The sequence below is a fragment of the Gracilinanus agilis genome, chromosome 3 (assembly GCF_016433145.1).
Source record: "Gracilinanus agilis isolate LMUSP501 chromosome 3, AgileGrace, whole genome shotgun sequence".
Taxonomy (NCBI): domain Eukaryota; kingdom Metazoa; phylum Chordata; class Mammalia; order Didelphimorphia; family Didelphidae; genus Gracilinanus; species Gracilinanus agilis.
This window is the reverse complement of record NC_058132.1, coordinates 133,625,570-133,648,940: the sequence shown is the minus strand read 5'-3', so window position 1 is coordinate 133,648,940 and position 23,371 is coordinate 133,625,570. Positions and strand designations below refer to the sequence as shown.

The 23,371-nt window shown below is 35.8% G+C and overlaps 1 protein-coding gene across 1 annotated transcript in view; it reads left to right on the top strand.

Moving 5' to 3' along the window:
* KL (klotho) overlaps positions 1-13,520 on the top strand; it is a 51,946-nt gene extending 38,426 nt beyond the window's left edge. Inside the window, exons 4-5 of the mRNA XM_044668268.1 lie at positions 3,553-4,654; positions 11,778-13,520. Coding sequence (XP_044524203.1) covers positions 3,553-4,654; positions 11,778-12,100 — 1,425 coding nt within the window. The 3' untranslated portion in view covers positions 12,101-13,520. The remainder of the gene's footprint in view (positions 1-3,552; positions 4,655-11,777) is intronic.
* Positions 13,521-23,371: the final 9,851 nt, after the last annotated feature.

Sequence of the window (23,371 nt, the reverse complement as noted above, 5' to 3'; positions counted from 1 at the left end):
GTTGAAGGACTCTCGAATGAAAACCCAGGTCTTGTGATGTACTGAAATATATACATGAGTGCAAATATATAATTTATATAATTTTTTTTTTTACCTAGAAGATTACCAGTTTTGTACTCATGCCACCTTTGTCCTTCGTGAGTCAGAATGGCCAATTCTTACCTAAGTAGACGTTGATAATTATCACGTAATAGGTAAGGTTTTTCTACTGGAGACAGGAGAAAATGAAATTAAGCTGAAACTATATGTTCACTTTGAAACTTAAGGAAGAGCTTAATCTTCTGCAGCTCTCTAGTCTTTGAGGAAGATTGTAGGCCTCTCTTTCTACTGAACTCCATAGTGGTTTTATATTATGTTTTATTTAAGGAGGAGAAGAAAGAAGAGGAGTAAGGAAAGGGAAAGAGGAGGAAAAGGAGAAGAATAAAAAGGAAGAGGAAGAGGAAGTGGAGAAAGTTAATTTCTTAGGATGGGAGGATGTTGTTTTTTCAATAGGGAATAGGTATTTTTATAGCACTTACTATGTGCCAGGGACTGTGCTAAGCACTTGCCACAAATATTACCTCATTTGATTCTCACAATAACCCTATGTCCTATTATTCTCTCCATTTTAGAGTTAAAGAAACTCAGGCAAAGCTGGTTATGTGACTTGCCCACATAGGGTCCCACAGACAGTAAATCTCTGAGCCTAGATTTGAACTTCTTTTAAGATTTGCTAAATAATAATGGGAAACAATTTTGTTAATGTTGGGAAGTGGCTCTACCTCCAATACATGAGTAATAGCATACAAGAAATGCTATATAACTTGGGAACCAAACCATCTGAGTCCCTAAATATGATTAAATGACCTGATAATCTACACAAGCAAACTGTGTTGTTCTTATTGTAGATGATAGTACAGGTTTTTCCTGTTTGAATACAGTCCTCATTATCATTAAGACTGAGGCACTTTGCAAGAGGGCAAAATTTTCAAAATTAAGAAAAAGGTTATTCTTTAGTGGCTACCAAATTCTGAATTTTGAACATACAGAAACCCAGCTGGAATAGCAGCTAACACAATTCTTTAAAATTACCTCTGAATATACAACACAAAGAATTTACTCCTTTCTAGGCAGCTAGGTGGCATAATGTATAGAAAGCTGGGCCTTGAGGCAGGAAGTTTATTATCCACAATAAGAGCTACATAGTTTACTTAGGTAGGCTTATCAGTCCTTTTAATCATAATTATGTATCCAGATGGGTTGGTTCTCAAGCTATAACATTTCTTGTGGAGGCATAGACATTTCTTTACATGAACAAAATTCCTCCCATTTCAATTTAGCAGATCTTAAAGCAGTGTTGGTTTTTTCCCCCCTTCCCATCTACTATATTCTGTATTAGAGCTCTCTAAGAAAAAATGTATGAAAATTGAGATTCAATGGCCTGGTTTACTTTTCCCTAAATAATCCATTACAAATTCCTTGATATTTGGGAGAGTTTTCTCAAACCGTAATGTCATTTCTAATTTTAAAATATTTTGTAAAAATATGTTATTATAGAAATCATAGCTGACAGGCTTAGTTTTAAAAAAAAAGAAAAAAAGAAAAGCCAAACACTTTTTCATATTGGCTATCATCAAGACTAAAATTAGAAATCTTCTAGGCTGCTGCCTTTGGGAATTATCGCCGGTATAAAATTTTTACTCAATTTTGGGTTCTTTTAAAAGCTAACCAAAAAGTTCACAAGATGTATATTTTCTCTTCAAAAAGGGCAGGAAAACATTTTCTGCAGCAAGGCCAAGAAAGCATGATTTGTGGATGCATCACAATGGAAAAATACTTCTGACATTATTCTTGCAGTATTAAGGGAAATGCATGCACTGGTAATCTACAAGGGACAATTCTCCAGAAAAGCAATTTCCCTCTGACATGCAGCTTTTTATTACTTTCCTTTATAAGAGCAGTACTGACCTCCCCAGAGAGAACCACAGCTGATTTTCAACAGCCCTGTAAAATTCAACAGAACCTTTACTGCACATTTGAAACTGTGATTAGGCTGACCCCTGCTTTTGGAATGGGGATGGAATAGAGGGTCAAACCAAGACACTTGAACTCGAAAAGAATTCTTTTTTCTAAGTTTTAAAGAAAATATGGAGGCAGAGTAAAACGCAGGGCATTAAGTGTTGTGCAGTTTTCGTTTCTTAGGGAGTATAAACTCACAGGACAATAGTGTTCTTGGTTTTCCTATTTTAATAATGTTCACTTGTTCTAATGATTCCTGTTCATTTCCAATAACTATATTTTAAATTAGTTTTTATTTTTATTTTAATTCAATTTAATTGTATCCTTATATCATATAGTGTTATATATTATAAATCTATAATATATTAAAGAAAATTTAATTAACAGAATTAAACTTATTTATTTAAATTAATTGTATTGCTTAACTGAAATTGCTTAGCCCTAGAAAGAATTTTCCCTTTGGCAGGTGTTTTAACTACCTTTCTCTCACTGGTGGGGCAGAGGGGGTCCAGGTGTAGACCTGCAGCCAGTGGGACTTTCTCCTTGGATTGTTTTAGAGGGGACAGGGAGTATTTGCATTCCTGCCAGGTATAGAAACAACAGAGTTTGGCATCTAACTAATAAAATAATGAGCTAAAATAGGAATGTATTAGATGATAGTTTGGAGTGAGCTCTTCCCTTGTGGTGCTGTATACTTTCTATCTCTCCCTTCCTCACAGTGACCTCTAATGCCCTTTAGTCAATGTCTTCTGACCTCTGTTTCCCAGCTCCATAACAATGCCCTGCCACACTTCCCCTTTTCCACCATCTCTCTCCTGGGAAGACAGTTTGTGCAGCTTGCTACATGTGTGCTTTGAGGTACTTGCCCCAAGCACAAAAACACTTAGCTATGGCACTGTCAGTGTACAAATTGCCACTGTCAGGGTACACTTGGTACAAATCTCCAAAAAAATTATAGCTACACTAAGACTTTCAGGACATTGTCTTTACTACTATGCACACAATAATTATTCAATAAATGCCATATATTTTCAGTTGATATTTGAATAAGCATATATTTATGTACATACACATATGCACACTCATTTAACTTTTTCTAAAAATCATTGATTTTGGCTAAGATATGCTCATTCCACTTAAAAGCCTAAATCACCAATGCTTTATTATTCTATATGATACATTTTCTATCAGTATGTTGCTTCCATCATTGAGCAGTTTTGTTTCGTTTTGTTTTGTTTTGTTTTGGTGTATCTTGTAATTATGTAGCTGGGAGGCAATAAATACTCTTGGTGGTTTTTTTCATGTTAAGATGACCTCAGAGACTAAAAGTATATGCTTGTTTGTGGCAACTGTGTGTGTATAATAGGCAGGTGATCACAAGAAAGAATCCTGCCTCTTCTATTTTGAGACATTCAAAAAGATTTTTTTTTTAAAAAAGCATATTCCACTCACTTTTTCTTTCATGATTGATTGTTCTGTTTAATGACTTTGCTAAGCTTATTGAATTTTCCAGGTCTATGAAGTTAAAACTAATGTTTTCTTTACTCTTCTTAGGTAGATACAACTCCATCCCAGTTTAATGATCCAAATGTTTACGTCTGGGATATCCATCAGAGTAAAAAGCTTATTAGAGTTGATGGGGTTGTGACTTCCAAAAGGAAGCCTCATTGTGTGGATTTTGCTGCCATCAGGCTCCAGATTTCTCTGCTTCGGGAAATACATATAACTCATTTTTACTTCTCACTCAAGTGGGCACAGATTCTTCCTTTGGGGAACCAATCTCAAGTCAATGAGACGATCTTACATTATTATCGCTGTTTTGTTAGTGAATTAGTTCGGGTCAACATAACACCTATTGTTGCTTTATGGCAACCAGCCACTGAGAATCAAGGTCTTCCCCTTCTTTTAGCTAAACATGGAGGCTGGGAGAACCCTCTGATTATTCATTCTTTTGAAGAATATGCCAGACTGTGCTTTAAAGAACTTGGCCAGTATGTCAAGTTTTGGATTACAATGAATGAGCCTCACATACAAAATTTGACATATAATGCAGGACATAATCTTTTGAAGGCTCATGCACAAGTATGGCATTTGTATGATCAAAATTTTAGGAGATCTCAGAAAGGTAAAATATCAATAGCCTTACAGGCTGATTGGATAGAACCCGCCTGTCCTTTCTCAGAAAAAGATAAAGAAGTAGCTGAAAGAGTTTTGGAATTTGACATTGGCTGGCTTGCTGAGCCCATTTTTGGCACTGGGGACTATCCACACGTGATGAGAGAGTGGCTGAATCAAAGAAACAATTTCCTTTTGCCTTATTTCACTAAAAGTGAAAAGAAGTTAATCCAGGGATCATTTGATTTTCTTGCTTTAAGTCACTACACCACTATCCTTGTGGACTGGGAAAAAGAGGATCCAGTGAAATATAATGACTATCTAGAAGTTCAAGAAATGACAGACAGCACATGGCTAAACTCACCCGGTAGAGTGGCTGTGGTGCCCTGGGGATTACGCAAGATGCTTAACTGGTTTAAGTCCAAGTACGGAGACATCCCTGTGTACATAATAGCTAATGGAATTGATGATGATCCTCTCGGGATGCAAGACAAATTGAGAACATATTATATACAGAATTATGTTAATGAAGCTTTAAAAGGTAAGAGTTCCAAAATATAAAGTGATATTAGATTTTATATGAGTGTGCAATATTCTGTTTATGTATACATATTAAAATATGAACGATATGCTGATGATGTTCTTATATGCCTAAAGTGGTTGGTCAGTCCCTTAATCCTAAGCAAAAAATGACCAATTCTCTGTGACTATATATGTATACACACATATATATATAGTCATAGAGAATATATATATATATATATAGTAGGTCTTTTCAAAGTGTGTTTCTCAAAGGAAAAAAGAACATTGGGATTAAGGTAGCTAGATGTGGAAGGACACGCGTCACTCCTGAGAATATTTAAATATCCTCTTTTTAAAAACACTTATCTTCCAACTTAGAATCAATACTAAGTAATGGTTCCATGGCAGAAGAGTAGTAAGGGCTAGGCAATTAGGATTAAGTGACTTGCCCAGGGTCACACAGCNTATATAGTCATAGAGAATATATATATAGTAGGTCTTTTCAAAGTGTGTTTCTCAAAGGAAAAAAGAACATTGGGATTAAGGTAGCTAGATGTGGAAGGACACGCATCACTCCTGAGAATATTTAAATATCCTCTTTTTAAAAACACTTATCTTCCAACTTAGAATCAATACTAAGTAATGGTTCCATGGCAGAAGAGTAGTAAGGGCTAGGCAATTAGGATTAAGTGACTTGCCCAGGGTCACACAGCTAGGAAATGTCTGAGGCCAGATTTGAGGCCAGGACTTCCAGTCTTCAGCCTTGGCACTCTATCCACTGAGCTATTTAGTTGCCCCCCCAAGACTCCTCTTTAAGCCATGAAGGTAACCACAAGTTCTTCAAGGGTATGCCATGATAGATTCTGGCAGATTTTGACCAACAAAAGTTTTAGAACAGATTATGTCTGCTTCCTGAGGATCAGCTTAGCTAAGAATGGAGAAGCATATCGCTAGTACATTGACTACTAGGTCATTAATTCCTTGGCTTTTGGGACCCATGAAACTGAAGAATACAATGCACTTCTACTTCCATAATCATAGTGGCAAAGAGGTATAAATGGAGATATAGGGTGCTAAGAATCGAGTTTCTAGTCAAGATGAGGGCATTAAGGAGAATCTTCTAAATGGTAGAGAAAATAAATGCTGACATGACTCCATATCTGCATGAGTAAAAAACTTGTTATGAGAGTTTTGGAGAAGAGAGGCATTGTTCTCTTTCTTCTTTGAGAGGTTTAAAACTCTTTCTAGGATCATGAGGAGAGAAAGGCTTTGGAAGATATCTACCATGTAGGGGAAGCTGACTCTTCAACATAACTCTGCTTTTCTTTCCTTTTTTTCCTCAGTGTTGCTCTCAATTAATTATTCATTCCCCCTTAATCATCTTCTTCCTCATCCATCATTGTCTTCCCTCATGAGTTTGCTGTTTTTCCACACCAAACTGTGGCTACATGTGTTTAACTCTTTTATCCATTTCAGATAAGAATAATGCCCACCCTCTCCACCCTTTCCTTCATGTACTCATAAACTCTAGGTTTGAGAAGTAATAAGTTCTACTCAGTTGTTCCTCCTTTTTTATATTAGTATATATTTTTATCCTCCCTTTTCCATCTTCTCTTAAAACCTGCAGAAAACCAATTCACTCATAGGTCCTCTATGTTTCTTATTTAACTCTTTCAATTCATTTCAAAGACATTAAGGTTGTAAAGGGACACTTGTTTCTTCTTACCTGAGCAGAATATTAGCAATATGTTATGATATAGTTACTTCTAATTGCAAAAATAAATTTACCCTTCATGGTTTCTCTTGACTCTCACATTTGCATTTCAGAGTTCCTACCAAGCTCTGACCTTTTCATCAGAAATAAATATAAATCTTTTATTTTGTTAAAGATCTATTTCCCCCCAGTATTATATTCAGCTTTTCTGGGTAAGTTATTCTTGTTTGTAAGCCTTTGTGGAATAATTTATTGCAAGATCTCATCTCCTTTATGCTAGAAGGTGGTAGGTCTTGTATTATCATGATGGTGGTTCCCTGGTACTTCAATTCTTTCTGTCTGCTTGCAGCATTTTTATTTTGAAATAAAAACTTTGGATTTTGACTATGATACTCCCCAGATTTTCCATTTATGAGGCAATTAGTGGATCCTTTCTATATTTACTTTGCCTTCTAGATAAATCTGTGAAATTTTCTTTTGTGATTTTTTGAAGTACAGTGTTCTTTTAAATTTTTTGATTATGATTGTCAGGGTATCCATTAATTTTCTTTTCTTTTTCTTTCTAAACCCTTACCTTCCATCTCAAAACCAATGCTGTGTTTTGGTTCTAATGCAGAAGAGTAGTAAGGGCTAGGCAATGGGAGTTAAGTGACTTGCCTAGAGTCACACAGTTAGGAAGCGTTTAAGGCTAGATTTGAACCCAAGCATTTCTGTCTCTGGGTCTGGCTCTCAACCCATTGAGACACCTAATTGTCCCCATATCCATTGATTTTCAAATTATCTTTCCTTGTTCTATTTTATAGTCCATTAAGAAAATCACATATCTTGCTTTTCCTGTTTTGTTTTCTCCCATCTTTTGATTTTATTCTAACATTTCTAGCTTTCATTAGATAGTTGATTTCTCTTTGGTCTGTTTTAACTTTCAGGGAGTCCATTAGTTAGTTGTGTTAGGCTTACTGCTTTATTTTCTAAGCTTTTAATTCTCTTTTCAAGTTTTTCTTATTTTGTTTTATAAAATCTCTTTGTTTATTCTAGATATTCATGCAGTATTTTTAGACAATCCATTTTTTCCCCTTGAGTCTCTGCTTTGAGTTATTTCCAAAATACACTTTGTATTTCTAGGCTAGATTGTGGGCATTTCTAAATCTACAATACTTTTTGGCTATACAAGTGATGTCTTCTTTGGTTTAACCATTTTTCCGGCTTTAATTCCTGATTCGGAGCTCTTTCTCTTCCTTTGCTTTTGGGTGTGATGATTAACCCTTTTTGGTCTCACCCTGGGTAATATGGGTTCTTTGCTGATCTCCCCATCCCAGAGTTAAGCTTTTTACATTTTTGAAGTTCAGAGTTCTGGGGTTTTAGGGCTTTCTGTGGCATCTCAGGACCACATTTTGGGGAACTTGGAGTCCATGAGTTGTTATACTGGATTATACTGGTATAAGGGCTGCTACACCATACTTACTGATTGATACTGCTCCCCAGGTTTTTTCAAGAATGCCCTGGGTATTTCTCACCCTGCTGAGGATCTTTTAGGGGGAGCTTTCACTTCTGCTTCTTCTAAACATAGATATTTACTGACAGTATGTGTTGCTGATTGATCTATGAGCACACTGGTAGTCTCCAGGCTTGTTTGATACTGACTTTGCTGGTAGTCCTCTGTGTTGTTGCCTGTGAGCTTCAGGCTGGCTTTTTGTATAATTCTGGAATGGAAGTAGTCACTTATTTAGTTTCTCATATTCTGTCATCATTTTTTGGTCTGGTGTGAATTTCAAGTTTTTGCTGGAGTAGATGTGTGGAAACTAGGGGCAGAGTGATATTTGATTCTCTTCAGTTATCTATCTTGTCCAGAATTCAATTTTTTAATATATATTGTTTTTTTCTTCATAGACATGAATTTTTTCTTCAGTGAGATGATTGGGATTTACTAAACATATTGAGAACTAAATAATATACCACAAAAGGAAACTGACTATGTAAACTATGTCGGAAATATAGTTATTGATGAATGAGTTATTTTTAATCATCTATCTGTGCAGTAAGACTATTGACTTACTAGTCAATACTAAAATCAATATCAAATTAGAAAAAATAAAAATGAGAAAACCATTTGACTTACAATTAGACTACCTCTAAATGACCCATTTAAGCAAGCTATTGATGTTTTTTAAAAATGGGAAATGGATAAGAGGACAAACATTGACAAAGACTATCAATATTTTCTATGGAAGCGGACCAATATAAATTGAAAAGATTACAGACTCTTAGAAGTAGACTCAGCTGGTAAAACTTGGTCTCTTTGTAAAGCAAAAAGATGTTTCAGTCTAAGGTAACATAAGTTTAGCATATAAATTTGTTGCTATGAATGCTGGCAACAGATAATTAAAGCATATCATCCCAAGGGTGAAACTGCAAGGACAATAAACAAATAAAAAAAAAAGATCTATCAAGATCACTATAACAAAAGGCAATGACCTTCAAAGTCCAGCTGAATCTAAGGGAAACATCATGAGGATTTCAAGAAAGGAGAAAGGAACTATCAGGAACCAAGAGCTGTGAGTTACTCATTTGCCACAAGTGTTCCTCATATGTCTACCTCATCATCACTGCACTTGGAATCTGATAGGACTCTCTCCAGAAACCTTGTGCAAGGGGAGAGTGTAGCTCTAGAATAAGAGGAATGTTTTGTACCAGCTGCTCTTATAATACCATCTTGGCAAATACCTTTGCTAAAAGCTAACAGATACTGATAATATCAATAGTTAATGGGAGATAAATGATTGGGTGCTTCTGAGCTATACTCCTTGAAAAACTCAGCCTTCCAAAGTTACCAGTAGAACCCTCAGGGGAGATGTACTTATTTCCCTATGTGGACCCTAATCTGTGAATGCTCATTTGAGGGGAGTGGTTCCAGAGGGACTACTGTATATACACATCTTAGACAAACTCTACATATTGACCAGGAGGTAGGTCCAGAACTGAATATAAAGGCAAGAGTGGAATAGATAATTTGGGGGGGGGGATAATATAGTCCTTTTATCAACCCCAAGTTTTTCCCTGAAACAACCCCAATATCAGTATTTTTCTGGTAATGTTATATGCAATGCCAACTGTAGTTTCTAAAGAATTGAAGGTGTATGTTACCTAGAGGGCAATGGATATACATGTTGGGCATGAGTTAGACAAAAGCACATTATTACAGATAAAGAATTGGGAAACAGAAGCAGTATAAAAGATATAAGAAAAATACAGCCTGAAAAAGAGATGAGTCTCTGATGTAGGGAGAGCCAAGGATAATTAAATCAGAGCTTGCATGTTCTGTTATCAGTGCAATTTCAGGAAATCCCCAGCATATTGGGGAAAATCTGTGGGAGGACACTGAGATTAAAAATTAATATCCAAACATTCCAAGCACTATATTTTATAAAGTTTATTAATAATAACTTGAAGTGAGGGAAGAAAAACCTCAGTAAAGAAAGCCTGCTTACCCAGCCACACACATGGGGGAAAAAAAAGAGAAAAAGAGGTGGAGTTACAACAACTATATACAATACTCAAGCACACAAGGTGGGGATGAAAGAGGAAAGGAATTCTGGGAGATGAAGTCTAAGGGATCAAGATTTTCTAATTATACAACACAAAGATTTTTACCTGATGAAAAGGCATGAAAATTTTGGGGTTCACACCATTGAAGGGAGAGCCCTTATTGATGAGATCATAGATCCAAGGAAGATTAGAGGAACTATCCTACATCCACAGTAACATGGGTCTTCTCACTAATTTCAGATGACTCTGAAATCTTGCCTTTTATTGCCTCCTTAATGATCTTATCCTTTGGCATTAGGAAACGTGAAACTTGGTTAATTATTTTCATTATTATGAATGTCTTGATTTGATTTTTTATGGTGGTAGTATAACCTTTATCTTTTTTCTTTTAATATTCATTAAAATTTTTTTGAGTTCCAAATTCTCCTTTCAACCTCTACCCCACCCATTGAGAAGGCAAACAATATAATACACATTATGTATGTGAAGTCACGCAAAATAGATTTCCTTATAAGCTATGTTGCCAAAAAAAAATAAAAGAGAAAAAAACAAAGTGAAAAATATTCTTTGGTTTGCTCTCAGAGTTCATCAGTTCTCTCTCTATAGTAGAGAGCATTTTTCATAAGTCCTTTGGAATTGGTTGATTAGATTCTTTTTTTAAAAATTAAAGTTAAAAAAAACCTTTTGATTTTGGATCCTCTCAGTTTCAAGAAATTTAGAACAAGAAATTCAGAGAAGGTTTTCCCCATTCACTACCTAATTAAGAACATTATTAACTGTAGTTAACTGTAGTTTTATTCAAGTTGGGTTTCGGTGTAAAGGGTCTTAAACAAATTTTGTTTTATGTATCATCATGAGATTGAGAATTGAGCAGAAGTCTAATTAAAATTTTTATTTATGTCTAAATTGGACAGCTATATATTAGATTAATTTTTAGTGGTTATTACTTTGACTTATCAATGACTGCACTTTGGAGAAGTTATTTTATAGTAAAACAAAATCCCTCAAGAATAACACAATTTTCAAACATTATTGTTATCTGAGAATTTAGTTATAATATCCTCAGCTTTAAGGGAAAAGAAAGAATTTGTTTGTTGGAAAGGAATTTTAGAGGTCTTGCCTTGGTCACTTCTTGCCTTTGTGGTGTTGGGCAAGCCACTTCACCTCCCAAGATCTCAGTTTTCTCACCAGGAAGTAGAAGAGATGCTTTTTGATTTCATATCTTCTGACTCCAGTGCCCATTGTTCTAGTCCCTGACCTCCAGAAGCTCAGCATTTACATCATATTGAACTAATTAGATGATTGGAAAATGAGTCCTCCCTAAATTCATTACTCCATGTTTATATGATTTGACAGAAGCAAATAATAACACATTTTGATACTTATAGGACTGGCCAGGAGATTTAACAAATTCTTGAAATTTTTTGCATATTTAATTTTTTCTAATTCTATTTTTGGTTTAATTGATTAATTTTTTAGAACTTTTACCTTCTGTTTTAGTATTAAGACTATGTATTGATTCCAAGGCAGAAGAGTAGTAAGGGCTAGACGACTGGGGTTAAGTAATTTGCTCAGGATCACACAGCTAGGAAGTGTCTGACATAAGATTTGAACCCAGTACTTTGTATCTCCTGGCCTGGCTCTCTATACACTGAGCCACCTAGCTGCTCCCATTTTGGGTTTTATTAAAACATTATTAAATGTTTTTAATTTATTTAAACTTTAAATTTACATTAAAATTTTAAAAAAATTTATTTAAATAATTTAAACTGGCATTACCAGTTTCCAGGGTGACATTAAATGTATTTCCTTAAAATAACTTTTTTGGCACAGTATTTTAATAATCAATTTTCTTTCCTTTCATCCTCTCTCTTTTATTTTTCAGCCCATACATTGGATGGTGTCAGACTTTGCGGATACTTTGTTTATTCATTTAATGACCGCACAGCTCCCAAGTTTGGCCTCTATCATTACGCTGCAAATCAGTTTGAGCCAAAACCTTCCATGAATCATTACAGGAAAATTATTGACAACAATGGTTTTCCTGGTCCTGAAACTCAGAGAAGATTTTGTCCAGAGGAATTCATCTTATGCAATGAATGTAGTTTTTTTCAGACTAGAAAGTCTTTATTAGCCTTTATAGCTTTTCTATTTTTGGCATTTATTGCCACTCTTTCCCTAATTTTTTACTACTCTAGGAGAAGCTAAAGTAATTAGAAAGAGTTCTGGACTTTCTTTTCCCCCAATCATCCTGTTGGGAGTTCTAAAGAAATTATGCACGGTATTTGCTATTATTTTGGGGGTTATTTGCATACCCAGATATTGTGAAACTGATTACACATGACTTCTATAGTAAAACATTCTTTTTGTGCTGCGTAGCAAAAATTTTGTAAGAGATGATTGTTTTCAAAATTTTGAATCTGAATATCCCTTTTCAAATTTAGTAATTGAACTACCTTTTTTCTTTGGATAAAATCTGAAATGTAAATTTTAAAATAGAGACAATCAAATCTATTAAAATTACTATAATTTTTAAAGGCATGAATTAGGGGGAAGCCTGAGTATAACATGCACAAGGCTATAGAATGGTAGCTTTTCATTGGAAACATTCTATCTATTCATCCCTATTCCTAAATGGAACTGTTCCAAATAGAAAAATCAGAAACCTTTTGATTGAAAGACTGGAACCAAATTACTTGACCCCAGCTCAACACCATAGTACATCATGGCAGAGACCTCTTAGCTGATCCAAAAATTTTCCATGAAAAAGGTGATGAAAAAATATAGAACAATGTGGGGAAAAGTGCCTACAAAATTGAAAAACATGCAATTTATTCTGAAGTAATACTGATACTTACAAAGTTGATGCATGTTTTTTTTTAATTGAATAGAACTAAGTCTTATCCTCCTTATAATAGGGAAGGAACATGAAACATAGTGCATGAAGCATAAAATTTAGAATGACTTGGGAACAAAGAATGGGGAGAAAAGGCTAATGTATAAATAATTACCCTTAAGTCTGATGGTCACAACAGATGATTTATTGTAAATTTCTCATATTTATATCATGAATGCAGGCCTTGAAATATGAGCTTATCTTGCATGCAAGAAGGAAGAGAATCCCAAGTTTCAAAGAGCAAATCATGCTGCATTTATGTAGGTTCCATAGTTTGGATTTTTAGTGTAGATATTTAAACATCACATGACTAAGTAGGCCTGATTCTAAGATATTGGAAAACTGAACACAAAGGGGCTGGGATATCTATATCTATATATGTATATATATTTGTGTATAAAAGATATACTATATATTATATTATATATTTTTTGTTTTTGCTGCTAATAATTTGGGACTAATCTTTAATTATTTGTTAGTTCTTGTCAATGGAAACTTTCAGTGAATCCTAGAAATGAATTTGAATTTTTCTCTGTACTTTTAAATAGGACATTTAAATTTTATTACTATTTCACAGTTACAACCATATATAGGTCATCTGAGTTATGTCATGTTTATATTCTATTAATCAAAGTTTTAAGGAACATTATTTCTTTCTGTATAACTGAATCTATGTAGTAACAGAATTATTATACTGTATTATGAAATATGATTTTTTTTGTTGTTTGATCATTTTAGTTGTGTCTGACTATTCATGATCCCATTTTGAGATTTTCTTGGGAAAGATACTGGCGTGGCTTGCCATTTCCTTCTTCAGCTCATTTTATAGATGAGGAAACTGAGACAAATAGGGTTAAATGACTTGCACAGGGTCATATAGCTAGTATCTGAGACTAGATTTGAATTTAAGAAGATGAGTCTTCCTGATTCCAAGCCCAGTGCTTTATCCACTGAACCACCTTGCTGCCCATAAATTAGAGTATCATCTACTATTCCACTGAAGCTATTTTCCTAATAGAGGTTTCACTATGGAAATAAACTTGGATTTTATTGGTATAGAGAACACCTTGGTGATGCAACTTCCTTTTTTCATGCAGACTAGCATGTTCTCTACAACTTAGAATATTAGAGAGTTGTCTGAAGTCCTGCAAGTGACTTGGTCACATAAAAGGGCTTGTGTGTGTGCCAAACGTAGGACTTGAACTTAATTCTTCCTGGTTCCAAGATAGCATTTAATTTTCTATATGACACTGCCTCTTGGGATACATAGATTTGGACATTATTTGCATAGAGAACATAGTTAAAGTCATTGGAGTCAATGATACACTAAGATTAGAAATGGAGAAGAAAAAAAGGAAAGAACCTTGGAAAACATCTACCTGAAGATGTTAGGAAGAAGAAGAAATGGAGAAGAAGCCATTGTAGGACTTGGCTTTTGTCACTAAAAGAATATGGTTAATATTTTAAAATGTTTTCCTTAGGCTTAATGTTGGGAGATCTAGAAATTCAATAATAATTAAAGGGCCTCTTAAACGTCCCTGAAATCTATTCTATGTAGACTGGTAAATACAAGGATAAAAGTTTATATCCCTAGTTCTTAAAACATCATTCAGAATCAAAGAAAGAGTTAAACTTTCAGTTCATTATATTTTCCTCCTTCTACTCCAACAAGTAGAATTATTCTTTCACTCATTAAATTACAAATAGAAGGTACCAAAGATATATTTAATCTGAATTGCATTGTTATTAAGGGTATGCACTCATAAGTAAGATCAAAGGTCTCTCCCCTTCTCCATTCCTTATAGTTTTTTGGCCTTTCACTTCCATTTAATACTGAAAATTATTCTGACTAAAGAATGCATGGAATTTTATTTTATTTTTTCACTTTTTCATTTTTATTTAATTAATTAATTTAGAATATTTTCCCATGGTTACATGATTCACATTCTTTGCCTCCCTTCCTCGCTCTCCCCTCTTGGATCTGATGAGCAATTCAACTGGATTTTACATGTGTCATTGATCAAGACCATTTCCATATTATTAATATTTGCAATAGAATGATTTAAAGTCAACATCCCCAATCATATCCCCCTCGAACCTTGTGATCAATCACATGTTTTTCTTCTAATGCATGGAATTTTAAAAGGCTGACACTACAGCAATGGCTATAAAATGTGACTATTTCATCATCTCCTCCTCCTCCTCATGATCTTAGTGTCCTAATTCCTCCCTGTTCTCCCAGTGCATCTCCCTCATGAAAGTGTCTTTATGTCCATAGTCAAAGCCACATAGTCTGTCATATTGATTCACTAGCTAGCTCCTCCCTGACTTTCCATCGTTACTAACCTATTAGTTTTTGATCTTGGATAACCCCTACTATCAGTTTTCCCTGCTTATGCTAGTGAAAATGGATTTCTGCTTATTTCACTCACTATAAATTTGTTCCATTACCTAATGAGGCCCTCACTACTGCTCAGCAATCCTATTTTACACTTGGGTTTTCCTTCTTTAATTTCCCACAATATCAGATTAAACTTTTCCTCTCTCAAGCCCCCAACTGTACTCCTAGCCCCACACTTGCCACAACAGACCAGTGTCATCTCCCACGTTTCTTTTTCTTGCCCATGCCCATGATTTTGTGCTTCTGCCAAACTGGAACATCCACCATCCCCTATACATGGTCACCATTCTTTTGCTTCCATGTCTTTCATGTCTTTCCTCATACATTCCTTGGGCCAAGAATGCCTTTTCTTACTTCTTAACACGTTGTTGTTGTTGTTTCATCATTTCGTTGTCTTCAACTCTTCCTTTGGGGTTTTCTTGGCAAAGCCATTGGAGTGGTTTGCCATTGCCTTCTCCATGTTAAAATGCTGCTCTTCTTTTAAAGCCTAACTCAAAGGTTATCTCCTCCATGAAGCTTTCCTTTCCAAATTTCCCCTGGCAATCATGCCATTTCTACCTGCAAACTGCCCACGGCACTTTGACACACTCCTAGGCACCTATGTGCTGAAGTTTTTTTGGTGGAAGTGTCGTATTCTTCTGCTAGACTGAAAATTCACACAAAAGCAGGGATTTGCCTATCAGACCTTTGTGTCTACTTAGTAACAGTACAGTGCACTGGATGTTGCAGATGATTAATATATATTTATTGAAATGAGATTAGAAGTGGTATTTGTATATGGGAAATGAATATTCAGATCAATATGGAAATGTGATTATTTTTATTCAAGATAAAAGAACAAAACTCTTGTCATACTGACTCATCTTTTAGCCTGTTATATTCAGAATTACATTTGCTTTCTTTTGTATAATGGACTACACTGTACATTGATAATGAAAAATCAAATTATGTATGGAACAGATTAGTATTGACTTTGTTTTTTTTGTAAAAGTTATGTTAATTTATTGCTCCTCTAACTCCCCATGGTACTATATGTTCTCTCTGAACCCATTAACCAAGATTCACCTTGGATATTCAGGGAAGTAATGTTGAGCTTTGATAAATGTATTATAATAAGTAGCCATATTATTGCTAAGTCTTTGTTTTTATTTTAGGACTATGAATACTTGAAAAATTTTGCTTAGTAACCAAATTTCTAACAGGTCAATTTAGCTGTGTGGGTTAAGTAGAACGTTATTGAGCAGAGTATGGGAGGGATATGAAACTTAAGAGTGTTTAGCAGCTTGGTGGCTTAGTGGATAGAGTACCAGGAGGTCCTGGATTCAAATGTGGTCTCGGAAACTTCCTAGCTGTATGATCTTGGACAAGTCACTTATACTCCATTGCTTAGCTTTCTGACTTGGTAATAATACATTGATACATACTGATTCTAAGATGGGTTTTAAAAAAGAAACTTAAGAGCACTCTGGTTGGAAGGTCAAAACTTCAGGGAATGAAAGGTATTCATTTCTAAAGTCAAAGAGAAAGGTTAAAGCATTGAAAAAAAATTCAAACATATTGGCTGACAGGGAATGGAAAGGATGCTAATTTTATTGCTTGAGGACATACCCACAACTGATGAAATTAGAGCTCTATTACATTATTGAAAATTCAGATATAACCAAAACATCATGTGAATTTTGTGGTTCTTCAGGGAAAAAAAACATTCTAAGGTCATTCATTGCCTCCAGGAGCTAAACGGGGCTCTGTCCTTATGAAGTCAGTTCAAGGGGAAGGAGAGAGAGTTCACATCAGGGACCAAAGTAATTCTCCACTTCTGTTTGTTGATTACCGACGCTAAGTTGGTGAATGGAACTAAACAGACTCAATTTCTCAAACTATTTATATCAGTTCATCAAAGTAAATGCTCTAGGGATTTCTGCTGCATAATAATATTTTGTTAGTTTATTTCTAGTTACTATTTGTCCCGAGAAATAATTAAACCATTTTTCTTTAAAGATAAAACATAATTCAAACTTTGATGAGTGAGTGACATTTGACACTGTGAAACAGTGATTGACTGGAAAGCTGATGATGGTTATCACTGACCATGTCAGATGGAAGAGGATTAATATCTGTCCTGAGTTGAAGTGACTAACTTACTGGTGACACTGACTAGCTAAATTCAGGAAGGGAGGACAATATGGATGTCATTTAAAAAAAAAAACTCTTATCTTCCATCTTAGAATCAATGCTGTGTTTTGCTTCCAACTCGGAAGAGTGGTAAGGGCTGAGCAATGGGGGTTAAGTGACTTGCCCAGGGCCACATAGCTGGGAAAGTGTCTAAGATGAGACTTGAATCCAGAACATTCTGACTCTCAATCCACTGAACCACCTAGCTGCCCCCAGCAACTAATTTTTGAATCTTTGGTTTGCATTCAGGCTACTATCTCATTCTTATGTGGGTGAAAATTACTTCCAAAAGTATTCCTATATAAACATAGAAGATTGATATTTGCCAACAGTATACTTCATGTATATGTGTGTAAATGTGTATGTATATATATAAATACATATATATATATATATAGTACAGTATTGAAGAATGTATTAAAGATTATCTCTACAAATGCTACCTATGGTTTCCTTTGATGCTATAATGCGTCAGTATTATGAATTTTTTGTTACTTACCTACTAAATGATGAGGATGCAAGTTTCAAAGGTGATACTGAAAAAAATGTAAATAGACAACCACTTGCATATTGAGTCCGAGCACTATCTCACTCTAATCCTGATACAATTATCACTCTTTCCCAGCTCATTGCATTTCTTAGTAATTAAGAATATAAAGTACGTAATTTTGTTGGCTGAAGGATTCTTACTATGGTAGGGACAAATTTGATTAGTCCTGAAATCTATGCTGTTGTTGTTGTCTTCCCGCCTCTCCCACTCCCTCCTTCCCTCTCTCTTTCCTTCTCCTCCTTCCCTCTCTTCCTCTTTCCCTCTTTCTCTCTCTTTCTTTCTCTCTCTCTTTTTACCTCTCTCTCTTTCTCTCTTTCTCTCTCCCTCCACCATCCTTCCCTCTTTCCCTCCCTTCCCCCAACCTCTCTCTCATTGTAGGATTTTGGAATTTTGTAGGTTTCTCTAGGTTGACTTAAACTAGTAGAAATGAGTGTTTTGATTTGCTTTGCTAATAAAATGGAACATTGTCTAGATTAGACTTTCTGCAAAAGACTCAATGGACTCTCTAGGAAAGTCTGCCAGGAGAGATTTCCAGCTCAGTATGATGCACCATCTGTTCTTTTCAAAGAATCACATCAAAAGTATCACCTTTGAAACTTGCAAGCTCATCATTTAGTAGGTAAATAACTGAAAATTCATAACACTGATCCGTTATAGCATTAAAGGAAACCATGGGTAGCCTTTGAGGAGATAGTCTTTAATATGTCCTTCAATGCTGTGCTTTATACATAAAGTATACTTTTGGTGAATATCGATCTTCCATGTTTATTTGGAATCTCTTTGGAAGTAGATTTTGCCCCCCAGAAGCATAAATAATCAAACAGTTGCATTTCTTTGTATGAGGTAGTGGTGTAGCCCAAATGTAACCAAAAGTATTTTTAGATGTACTTGGGTACACTCCACATGTAAATTAAAGCCTTGACTCACATCCAAGGTGGTTATTAGATGCTGAGCCTGAAGCATCTGAAGATCACATTATCATGCCTAAGACACAAAAGATGTGCAGTCAGCTTTTAAAAATTTAAATTGGATAGAATTATTGACTTCTTGTTAAGTGGCCCAGAGACCTCAAGTGTCACACTCATTTGAAAGCTGACAACAGTGATTAAAACAAAGCAGGACACCAATATGGAATTAGTGAGCCAAGGAGAGGGAGCAGGAGAAGGAAGTAGAAAAATTCAAAACAAAGTGATGAAAATGAACTATATTTTGTTTCCTTTTTCTTTCCCATCCCTTCCATGGACACAAACCTTATCTTCTAAGAAACACAGAAACACCATTGTTCCAAAGTTCTTTCAAACTTTAAGGCATTCTATGAGACCGTAGTCATCTTCCCTAGTGCTTTCACTCAACTCTTCTGTTTGCTACCTTCCTACGTGACTATATCCAACCCCAAATTGAGTATTCAAACAGGTAATGAATGGGAATATTCCACAAATGCCTTTATGTTCATGTGACCATGAAGTCTATTATGAATTCAATCTGTGTTATGGGCTGCACTCTCTGTTTTTTTGTTGCAGATGTTAGTGATTGAGCACTTCATTGTGAAATGTACCCAAATAAAATTCTCAAAGTGAATAAATATCAGAATTTTTTCTTTTTGTTCATTATTTTATGTGTCTTATTTACTATTTCATTTCGAGAGTAAGACCAAGAAGTCTGTATCTTGATTAAGAAAATAAGGTATAGAAATTGCACCACTGTTGTTTTTAGTATTTCTGACAAAAATATACATGTTGGTCAATTTTATGAAAGCAACCCCCTAAGAATTTTGTTGTGATTTAGAATTTTATATATTTTTAACTCAAATTATTTTGTGATATGAGTGAAATGTGACTTTCATTTCTGGATGCAGATTATATGAATTTATAACAATAAAATTATTTGCAAACTATATACTGTTCATTGCATTTATGATGTTGGATGCTTCCATTTGGAAGCATCAATGTTCCAGCACCTCCACATACCCCAAACTTAACTCTTCTCCCTTTCCTAGCAAATGAGCTTCTCTTGTTAACTGCTCTATTTGTGATTAATGGCTCTGCCCATCATCCAGGCTCAGAACCCTTAAGCCATTTTGAACTCCTCCCTCTTTCTCAATTCAGTATTCAATGAATTGCCAAGTCTCACCAGGTTGTCCTCCATAACGCATCTTAAATGTATTCCCTTTGCATTCCCATGCTTTTCACACTTCTAGTCTAAGACCTAACCCTAACTAGTCTCTCTCTACTTCTAGTCTCTCCCATTCCATACTATCCTGTCCACTGCTGCCAGATGAATATTCTTCAAAAACTTTAAACATGTCCATGCTTTGCTTAAAAGCCTTCATTGACTTTTTTGAGTATTCAGTAAAGTCCAAAAGCTCTAATTCAAGACCTCAACAATCTGGCTTACTATACTCCTCATCCAAACAAGATTATTTGCAGTTCCCAAATATGCCTTTCTCCTTCCCATCTCCATTCCTCCGTTTGTGCCATTTCTTTTAAAGGGAAAAGCTTAGCCCTCTCTCTCTACTTTTTGTATTTCTGCTCATCCTTCAATGCTATCCCAAATACCAACTGATCCATGAAAATCTGAATTGTTCTAGGTCAAATGAATCTTCAGGCACCTGGGTGACACAGGGGATACAGTACTAGGCTAGGAATTGGGAGGACTCATCTTTATGAGTTCAAATCCTGCCTCAGATGATCACTAGCTGTATGTCCCTGGAAAGCTGCTTAAACCGATTTGCTTCAGTTTTCTCATCTGTAAAAATGAGCTAGAGAAGGAAATAGCAAACTACTCTAGGATCTTTGGCAAGAAAACCCCAAAATGATGTCACAGAGAGTCAGACATGACTGATACAACAAAGCTAATATTCCTCCTATAAACTCTTTTAAAATTTATGCCTTTCTGGTGGTCCCTATCTTATGTCATGTGTTAGAGTTTTTTAGTATGTCTTATCTCTGCTGCTAGACACGAAGCCTCTCAAGTGGAGGGGTGTATCACACTCATTTTTATATTCCTCAAAATTCTTACGTCAGTACCTTGAATACAGCAGGCCCTCAATAAGTATTTGTTGAAGGAATCACTAATGAAAAATGTGTGACTAGAAATCTATTGAATATGATCATTTAAAAAGGACTGGCTGAAATATTTTGGTGTTCTCTAAAGCTACAATTAACTCTTTGAGATTTATCATTCCATCAACCAGAAATCTCTTCAATTAGCACTTCTGGATACATTGATAAATGGTGTTCATAATGAGAATCATGGGACGGCCACTGCAAGTACTGAACAGCCTTTTGAATAATCAAAAGATAAAATTCTCTTGGTATAATTTTCATCTTCTATGTTTTTAATATATTTGAGATACTCATAGGATCTGAAGCTCATAGGAAAAGCAAAAATCATCTAGTCCAAACATCAGTCAAGGAAACCTAAGCTCAGAGGGATCAAATCTCCCAAGGTCATACGGCTTGTAAATGGCAAAACTGGAATTGAAACTCGGGTTTTCTAGTCTTAAATCAGGGGCTCGTTCTACCACTCATACTGGCTTGGTGTTTGAACATTGGCAAGTTGCATGGTACGTTTAATAAGTGTTACTAATAAGACTAAATGAATCTAGTTGATAGAGTTATATTTCAGTCTTTCTTTCTTTTTTTTTTTTTAACCCTTAACTTCTGTGTATTGGCTCATAGGTGGGTAAGGGTGGGCAATGGGGGTCAGGTGACTTGCCCAGGGTCACACAGCTGGGAAGTGTCTGAGACTGGATTTGAACCTAGGACCTCCCATCTCTAGGCCTGGCTCTCAATCCACTGAGCTACCCAGCTCCCCCCATATTTCAGTCTTTCAAAGATCTGTAATTCTGTTGGGTTGGTTGTACCCTCCATGGACAATTATCACTTGCTCTTTGTGCCCAAGATTTTAGTCAACAGTGAACTGTGGTAACAAAAAATTTAAAAAAAGCAACCATCACTCAGTGTTCAACCCTGTGGTGATAAGCCTCTGGGAAAGCAGATAAATTGGTCTGCAGAAAATAGATACACTGCTGTTGGGGCTATATTTGAGCCTGTCCAGCTTGGCAGAACTTGTGCTCCACTGATATAGCCTTTTACAATTACTCAAGCACAGCTTTGACCAACACATTATTCCTCCTCTTAGTAGATTCCGATGGATCTTTATGACTGACTGCAAATTCTTCTCTCTGGCATTTAAAGTCCTTCACAATCTGGCCCTAACCCCCCCCCCCCCATACCACCTTATTTTAGAGTATTCCCCTTCAGGCAGTACAGCCAAACTAGCCTGCTGCTGTTCTTACATGTGACATTCCATCTCCTGTCTTTGTACCTGTCTGTCCCATGCCTGGAATGCCTTTCCTCCTGACCTCTACCTTTGAGAATCTCTCGCTTCTTCTAAAGCTCAGCTCAGACACCACCTCTTTTTCCATTTCCCAAATTGCTAGTGCCTTCTTCCCTCAAATTAACTAATGTTTATTTTTATCTATATGATTTTCACTTACAAAACTAGGTATCTTTTTTTTAACCCTTAACTTCTGTGTATTGGTTCATAGGTGTAAGGGTGGGCAATGAGGGTCAAGTAACTTGCCCAGGGTCACACAGCTGGGAAGTGTCTGAGGCTGGATTTGAACCTAGGACCCTCCGTCTCTAGGCCTGGCTCTCAATCCACTGAGCTACCCAGCTGCCCCCAAACTAGGTATCTTACTGGAGGATATTTGTTATAACAGTAGTCTCTTGCTAAAGGGGATGTTCTTGTGCTTTGGGATTATGAGGTAATCCTTTATTGATTCCTGTGATGAGGGGCAATGTCAAAGAGGATCAGTGATTGATCCCGGATGATCCTCCAAAATGTTACCCATAGTTGAGACAAGAGCTCTGGCTCTGGACTCAAGTGGAGCATGTTTAGAGCTGAGGGAGACTGAGTCCTAAATGAGGGGAGGATTCAAGCTTTTCTGGCATTCCCCAGCTCATTAGGTCACACCTGGAGTTCTGAGGAAAATTTCTAAAGAGTCTCTTCTAAAAAGGGATTAATAGGATTCTTCCTAAAAAAAGGTATTCAATGTACAAAGTAGATGTCAAATATAGGATGGTTATTTACTTCCTCTAATACAAAAGAAATGTTTAAATCACAAAAGACTTCATATATACTGTATATATATGAATGAGTTCTTGAAATGTAAACCCAATACCCTCTGGCACCGATTGTACTGTCTTGGGAGATAAGGACAGTTTTGCCAGACCATGGACCTGGTTTTTACTTTCACTTCTGACCTCAGTAGCTGGGCAAATGACAAGTCTAGATCTCCTGGCAAGCAAGAGCACAGCTTGATTTTCTTAGTTGTTTCACATTCAGAGAATTTCTCCTGGTAGGGTTGCACCTTTTCTCTCTCAAAGGGGATATAATTTCAGGTAGCACCTCCTGTCCAGTGAGGAGCATTGACTCAGCAACTCCCAACCTCTT